The sequence below is a fragment of the Zingiber officinale genome, chromosome 5A (genome assembly GCF_018446385.1).
Source record: "Zingiber officinale cultivar Zhangliang chromosome 5A, Zo_v1.1, whole genome shotgun sequence".
Lineage (NCBI taxonomy): Eukaryota > Viridiplantae > Streptophyta > Magnoliopsida > Zingiberales > Zingiberaceae > Zingiber > Zingiber officinale.
The window spans coordinates 123,232,611-123,241,291 of record NC_055994.1 but is presented as its reverse complement, the minus strand read 5'-3'; the positions used below and the strand labels follow the sequence as shown (position 1 = coordinate 123,241,291).

Sequence of the window (8,681 nt, the reverse complement as noted above, 5' to 3'; positions counted from 1 at the left end):
TATATATATATATATATATATATATATATATATATATATATATATATATATATAATAGACAACAAAATAATATAAAATCTACTATAAAATCTAAAAAAAATGATACATAATTATAAATTAAACAATATTAAAGGACATAAAATTTTAGAAATATGCATTTTAAAAAATAGTACAAAATGGAAAAAGATTCAAAAGTAATAAAAAATTTAAGTGATAGTTTAGAAACAAATTATTTTTTTTGAAAAAAAAAGTAAATTATTTTTAAAAAAAATGATATTTGTGATCCATTTTCTTTTTTAATTATAAGTCTAAATAAGTAAAGATTAAAAAAAACAAATAACTCAAAAATAAATACATAAAACTACTCTTGGATCAAATTTTCAACAAACAACACTGCATAACTTCACACTTTTATAAAAGTAACTGTCTCCCTTTTAAAAAAGTTCACGCAATCATAATATTTATGACTTTGCACGGCACGCCAATTATTATTATTATTTAAAATTTAAATATATAATCACTTATTTAAAATATTGTCGTAAAAATAATATTATAAACATCCTTATTAATGTCCTCTTAAGAATAAATATTTTATCATTTTAAGTTTTTAAATATAGTCTAAATTAGCAAATTAGAATCCTGAGGGCCATTTGTAGTAGGACAAAGTTACAAGGGCTAAAGTGAAATTAACTTGATATATTTATTATTAATTATTTTAATTAAAAATACTTGCTTTGATTGTCTTCTCCGTTGACTTCTGCGAAATGTTCAAAGTCGTCCAATCAATCAGATTTCACTGGCTTAGTTCCATGGCCTACAACGCAATACGGTCCCTGGGGTCCAGTGGGCCCCATTTTCCCCAAACACGCGTCTCCATTTATTTCGTCCAGATTCCACCATCGCAACCACCGCACCGATCGAGCGAGCGAAATGGCCGGCGACGCCGCCCCTCTCCTACCGCCAACGCTCCTCTTCCTCTTCCTCTTCGTCGCTGGCTACTCCGCCCTTCACCTTCCAGCTCAATCCCTCTCGCACCACCGTCTCAGCTCCTCTCGCCTCTCCCTCCGCCCCTCTTTCCACTACAACCAACTCCACCGGGGTTTCCTCCCCAAACGCAACGTTCTCGCCGAAAACGCCACCGATTCGACCGTTGGGAAGAACCACAGCACCACGTTTTCTTCTTCCACGAACAGCATCGCCGCCTCCGAGCACCACCGCGACCGGGATAGCCACGAGAACCGCATCCGCAACAGTATCCTGGGCTTCCTCTCCGGCGGGTTTGCCGGCGTCGTCTCAGGCGCGGTCCTATCGGTGCTGTTTCTCTCCCTGTTGAACTGCATCCGCGGGCGGTATCAGAATCAAAGAAGCCCCTCCATCTTCAGCCCGCAGAACATCAAGCGAGCAGAGGACCTGGCGTTCCTGGAGAAGGACGACGGCCTGGCGGCGCTGGAGGTGATCGGGCGCGGCGGGTGCGGGGAGGTGCTCAAGGCGCAGCTCCCGGCGGACCCGGCCCGGTCGGAGACGCCGGGTATGGTGATCGCGATCAAGCGGATCATGAAGCGGACGGCGGAGAGCGTGGAACCGACGTCGGACGAGGAGAGCAGGATGCGGAACAAGTGGATGCGACAGATCCGGTCGGAGATCCAAACGGTGGGCCACATCCGGCACCGGAATCTGTTGCCTCTTCTGGCCCACGTGTCGCGGCCGGATTCGCATCTGCTGGTATACGAGTACATGAAGAACGGCAGCCTAGAGGCGGCGCTGCTGGGGGTGCGAACAGGGGAGCGGGAGATGGATTGGCCGGCGCGGTTCAAGGTGGCGCTGGGGGTGGCGGCGGGACTGGAGTACCTGCACGTGAACCATCGTCCAGCGATCATCCACCGCGACTTGAAGCCGGCGAACATACTTCTGGACGACAACATGGAGGCGCGGATCGCGGACTTCGGTCTGGCGAAGGAGATGCCGGAGGCGACCTCGCACGTGACGGCGTCGAACGTGGCAGGGACGCTGGGCTACATCGCTCCGGAGTACGGTCAGACGATGCGGTTCACGGCGAAGTGCGACGTGTACAGCTTCGGGGTGATACTGGCGGCGCTGGTGGTGGGGCGGATGCCGTCGGACAACTTCTTTCAGGAGACGGAGGAGCTGAGCCTGGTGAGGTGGGTGAGGAACGTGGTGGGAAGGGGAAACCCGGCGGCGGCGCTCGACCCGAAGCTGACCGGGAATGGGTTCGAGGAGCAAATGCTGTTGGTGCTCAGGATCGCCGTGTTCTGCACGACGGACGACGCCAAGGAGCGGCCCAGGATCAAGGAAGTTAGGACCATGCTCGCCCAGATCAAACACTAGATCGAGGACCAGACCGGACGGGACTTGGCGGTTCAACCGAATTATGAACACGCGAACCACGACTCGGTTCGATCAGGTTTCTAAATGGAGCATATGTAATGAGCATGATAATGAGTCATCTTACCGATTAGTATTCGTTCGGACCAGATTAGCCGGTTTAATTGACTAACTTTGGTCCGGTCAAGAGATAAAGGAGCTTGATTTAACAACTGTTTTTGATGATATATCATTTTAGCACCATACATTTGTAGGTGTTCCAATGATATATAGATAGATAGATATGGTCCTACAAGTAATTGATTAATTATAGTAAAAATGATTATATTCATTTTTAAATTATTTGATAAAAGATAAATTATAAAATTAATTTATAACTGAACGTATAATCTATCAAATGATTAAAGGATATAAGTACGTTAAAAATTAATTCCTTATCTTATTATAATAAAATTAATTAATTATAGTAAACAGTGATAAGGCTCCTCTTGAATATTAATAGTCCACCCTTAAATTACTTAAAAGAAATAAATCATAAATCAATTTATAATCGATAATCAAATAGTACCCTCTATCAATTTTTCTCACAAAAAATATGCGTTGAATTGATCCATTGTCTCGTTTAATAAAATTCCCCACGAAAACCACATCTAATTGATTAATGGTCTAACCACTTGACACCGAAATAATATAAATATGGCACCCCAAAAGTAAGTGTAGTGCAGTGATAAGACTTAATTGATTTACTAATCTAATTACTTAATTATCTAACTACTAGATACTGAAATAATATAAAATATATCACCCAACGTATATTGTGTTATCGACTTATCGTAAAACATTTAGTGTATTCACCTCCTGTCATGATAGGTTGTCATCATGAAATTTAGAATTTAAATCACAATAAAATTGAGATAAATATCTTTCTTATATATCAATTATTATTTCAAAAATTAATAATCGTCCATAATTTACTTTCTCCATGTTGACCCTGAGATAAATTGACAGGAACTCTAAGAGCGAGTGTATTCATCTTTTGTCACTATGATAAAACATGATAAAGCATTTAGAGCCGACTTGGATTAAGAATTACCAAATTATATAAAAAATAATAAATTCTATTAATCTCATTGACTAATTCTGAAATGAACAGTTTAACCCATAAAATTTTTCCACCAATCATCAGGATAAATCAAAAAACTCACATGACAGACAACCTAAAAACTCAACATTCGTTCGTTTCACATCCTATTTAGAAAAAAAAATTCTACAAATACACTATAATTGGGAATCAAACTGTGAATATTGATAAATGGAAAAGCTCACATAACAGACAATCCAAAAACTCAACATTAATTGATTTGGCATCCTATTTTAAAAAAAAAATCTACAAATATACTATAATTAAGAATCAAACTATGAATATTTAAATAATAATCTGAATATTCTATCATAATACCATAGCTCCGGAGACATAATTGTCAAATTATAATAAAACATTTAGAGGATCAAAATTTAAATTTACAAAAGAACGAACATTAAGTCAATACTCCAAATTTACTTAAGCATAGGAGAAGGCAATTGGTTATGCAAAACTAAAATACCTATATATACCCAGCTCATCTATCTATGAACAATCCATGAACACCTAGTATTTATTTTTTAAAAGAAAAATAAAATATCTTTATAAGGTTTAGGATTTACACAAAAGAAAATAAATATTTTTTTAAAAGTTAACACTAGATGTTCATGAGTTGCTCATAAATAGATGAGCACCCTCATTTAGTGAACACTCCTAGATGATCCTCATATGTCTAAACATTCAGATTCTCAAAAATAAATCGGAACATCTAAGAATGGCTCCGAACGCCAAAACATGTGAAGATCATCCAGTAATATGCATCGAACGAGTGTGCATGATAGCATATATATATATATATATATATACCTTATTTTACATATTAATCTTTTATCTCTACAATTTAAAAGTATCAAATTTAGAATCTAGATCATATGAGTATTTGAAATAGACAATTGTCATAACAAATATATTATTAAAAATTATTAAAATAACACCCACCAAAAATTTTAATATCTAAAAAAGATTGTTTGCAGATGATCGATCGATCCAATGGGGTGGCAAACAGTGGCAACAGTTATGCGTGTGAGTCACTGTCCTCGCTGCGTCGCTTGATCTCCATTTCCCTCTCCAATCTTTCTTGCTGTCAGAATGAATGAGAAAAAAAAATCATCTCCACGGATGCAGATATGGAATAGTCATATCAATAAGCATTTTCTTCCTAATGTCATATCTATGTTCTTCATGCTTCATATGAATTGAAACAATGATTTTGAATTATCATATAAAAAGAATTGAGAAACCACCACAATGGACAAGTCAGATTTCACGACCAAGCAAACTGGTTACTCACATGTATGACAGATATGCTAGAAGAAATTTTTTATGTATGACAATCTCGGACAAGTACCTAAAAGCATAACAAATAACAAAGAAAAGGAATAATCCTACACCATTGGTTCCTAATAATCAAGTATCTGCAGGTACTTGATTTTGTTCAAGTCAAGTTCAAGTTCTAAATAATTGGGTTTGGGTAGTAATGCTTTACATTTTATGCCAGGTATTCTGGGTTCGGATACCCATTCCATTCATATAAATGGATAAGATTCTGGCAGAAGATATAGTACTCAAGTGTGCAATTAACAGGCTTAGGATGGGAGATACTTAATTGGGTTTAGATAGTACCTAAAAGTGCGGGCACCAGACTTGCTGCTAGCCAACATCCATATTCGTGTTGGATTCCCATATATTGAGTCAAAGAGTAATATGTTACATGATCATGCAGTTCAAAATTAGCATTATCCATTGAACTATATCTGGATCGAATTTCTGAGATTTCTTGACAACCACTTCAGGGATTTTATTCAATTACTAGTTAACACTTGGAATCAATGCCAAACTTCGTATGAATCAGATTGTCTACCGATGATACAAGTCACACATTTGAAATGTATACAACTTATTTCAAATTATACATTGAATTTGTAACATGTGCTTCCAATGCCATATCAAATAAAATGTTAATATGCCTTCTATTTCACATTAGTTCTCAGTCATACTTAATGACGGCATCTGAGTGGCAAGCTATACAAATATAAATTATGCTATGGGTCAATAACCAAAATCACATCATTTCAATCATCTCTTCCCTCCCAACTTCAATTCTATCAGCAATCAGAAATCAGAAAATGGTGCAATGGACAGACCCCAGAAACAACAACAATAGCATAAAACAATGGAAATAGTTATAGAGCAACTAGCATCACATATTAAGTTACACTTGATTTTATCTTCTTCCTTCTTTAGAAAATCAATATGTTGCACTTTATTTTAGCACATTATAATATTAAGATTTTATCACATATTAGGTTACACTTGATTTCAATCATATATATTGCTAGTAATAAGGGTTAGTATAAATGGACTGTAATCTCATTATTTATTCACACAATACAACTCCTATTCGTATTTTGAGACTTAGCAGAAGAACCTCCTGCAGAAAGTCCCTTCCCTGTGTGATCTTTGCTCCTCCCCGCAACCATCTAAGAGCATATTGAAAAAATAGCTTGCTCAGACCTGGAGACATAATTTGATTTCCTAGTGCTCCTATATGAAACCATAATCTTCCTTGAGCTTCACAGCTATAGAATTTAACAAGAAAGAATCCTCAGTAAAGTTCTATCCCCTAACAATTATTTAGTTAAAACAAGATCACCATCCTCTTCCATCCTTTGATCAGACATTCATCCTATTACCTATAATGCAAATGGACATATTCGACACCCAATTATCAGCTCATGGTCAATGCACAATACCAAATCTCCTTTAGTAGCATCATTGTTAGACAAGCAATTCTTGAATCGATTGTCCTTCTCAACTTGCTTAGGGCATACCCAAAGACCATAACTTTTATATTCGAAGATCAAATTTTTTTAGTAAATAGTTGAGAAAATTGGATGAATCTTCTTGTGTATTCTCACTGCAGGTGGCAAATACGCAAGCAGAAAATTCAAGAAGATAAACAATGAGTTCCAATGGCGTAAGGTTCCGATTCGCAAGACGAACTACGCAGATGGTCGGAACAAGGCACAGGAACCACTAGCGGATCTCGAATCAAACCATGGCAGGAAGAGGGAGGTGAGAGGAAATACCTTCTCGTCTAGATAGAGGGCGAGCCAGTGGTGAACAGTCTCCATGGATTGCATGAAAACGAAGACACAGAAGGTCAAACCGAAGAAGGTCTTCACTCGACCCATCCTCCCCTTTCCCTCCGCCTGATCTCTTCGCCTCAGGGCACCGTGCGCGTCGCGGTAGGGCTGGCTCGCGGAGGCGGTCTTTTATTCGTGTCTAACTCGTTGTGATCCGAGTCGACTCGTTTGGCAGTTACGGACTTAGACTCCGACTCCGATCCACAATGCGCCGCAAATCTAACGTGCAATCTCGAAGAGCGCGGATTCTGGACCGTGCGATCCAAGGACGGACCATTTTATTTAGGATTAATAATTTTAAATCTCCTTGTATTTTATAGCTTACCCTCCACTATTTAAAAAACTATACTTAATCCCCTTTTGACATAAGTAAAAAAAAAAAAAAAGATAAATGATCAAAATAATTCTAACCTAAATCAAACTTTTAAAAAAAAATAAAAAATAAAAATAAAAATAAAAATAATCTCCTAAAATCATTGAAAGCTTAACCTTAACCCAACCTGATTTATATATAGACCCAAAATTTCACTTGTTCCTAGAAAGAATATCCTCACAAAATTTACACATATACCAGTATAAATAATAGAAAAATAGCAACTCTGAAAGGGATAATCAATCAAAAACTCATTCCATCAAACAAAAAAGAGCTAGAATTCTAAATTGATAAATCAAAATTAAATAAAGATAGAATAAAATTTATCATTAAAAATCAAAATAAAGACCATTTGATGATTTATAAAAAAATCATCCTTCTAATTTTTATCCAAAAGTAAATTTTCATTTAAAAACAGCTAAAAATATTTTTTGTTTCAAAAAGGTGCTGCTTTGAAATAAAAATTTACTTTTGAGCAAAAATTAAAAGGATAATTTTTTTTATAAATCATCAAAGGGTCTTTATTTTGATTTTTAATGATAAATTTTATTCTATTTTTATTTAATTTTTATTCATCAATTTAGAATTCTGACTCTTTTTTATTTGGTGGAATGAATTTTTAATTGATTATCCTTTTCAGAGTTGCTATTTTTCTGTTATTTATATTGGTGCATGTGTAAATTTTATGAGGTTATTTTTTCTAGGAACAAATGAAATTTTGGATTTATATATAAATCAGGTTGGGTTAAAGTTAAACTTTCAACGATTTTACAGGATTATTTTCATTTTTCATTTTTTGCTAAAAGCCTTATTTAGGTTAGGATTATTTTGGTCATTTATCTTTTTTTTTTTTTTTTTTTTTAACTTATGTCAAAAGGTATTAAGTGTAGTTTTTCAAATAAAAATGAACAAAATGCAACATGGTATAAAATATAAGAGGGTTTAAAGTTATTAACCCTTTTATTTATTGATGGAATTCTATAGAATCCATCTATTATACGGGTAATTCATAAGACCCTGTCTATGAATAATTATCCAGAGCAGATCAGCAGTACAGATCGAGGATCCTTTCCAAAGGGAACAACAGGATTTAAAAGAAAATGGCAAATCTAAAAGCATTACCGCTCCGGATGGATAACAATAAATACTTTTAATTTATCTGGATGACTGTTAAAAATTTTTCATAGATCCGATCGATTCAAAAACTAAATATTTAAATTATAAATAAAGTTTAATCACAGATAATGTACTCAAAATGAATTTATTGGTTATTCTTTAGTTATAAAAGTATTTAAATGAGATTATAGAATACGTAGTCTTGTTTTGGGTAAAGTATATTTTTTATTAATAATAAATTTTATGTATTTTTATTGTTTTATTAGTTAAGTTTCTTATTTATCTTTAATTTCCTGATTGTTTAAATTTGTTCATTTAGGAGCAAACATATACTAATGACTTCATGAGAAATTTACACAAAACATAATTAAATTCATATATGATAGACCTAGACTTCAAATAATTTATATACACTATAATTATAATTACCCAAAAACTAAAATTAAATAGATTTATTTACATTTATCTGATAAGTCTGTTGAAGGGATATACATGATAATTAGTTAAAGCTGTTTCAGGGATCTGATCCAACCTCTACGATAGGCTATCCAATGAATTCACC

General features: G+C 35.4%; 1 protein-coding gene and 1 long non-coding RNA gene across 2 annotated transcripts; one reads left to right on the top strand and one right to left on the bottom strand.

Annotated features, from left to right (window-relative positions):
* The first annotated feature begins 825 nt into the window (after nucleotides 1-825).
* Nucleotides 826-2,649, top strand: LOC121981559 (leucine-rich repeat receptor-like serine/threonine/tyrosine-protein kinase SOBIR1). The gene has a single exon (XM_042534147.1). It carries the CDS (start codon nucleotides 931-933, stop codon nucleotides 2,344-2,346), a length of 1,416 nt encoding a protein of 471 aa, XP_042390081.1. The 5' UTR covers nucleotides 826-930; the 3' UTR covers nucleotides 2,347-2,649.
* Nucleotides 2,650-4,324: 1,675 nt separating this feature from the next.
* Nucleotides 4,325-6,775, bottom strand: LOC121983191. Its single transcript, XR_006112422.1, has 2 exons — nucleotides 6,574-6,775; nucleotides 4,325-4,565 (listed from the first exon to the last, which is right to left on the bottom strand). It is a non-coding gene; the product is annotated as an uncharacterized LOC121983191 (long non-coding RNA).
* Between the last annotated feature and the right edge of the window lie 1,906 nt (nucleotides 6,776-8,681).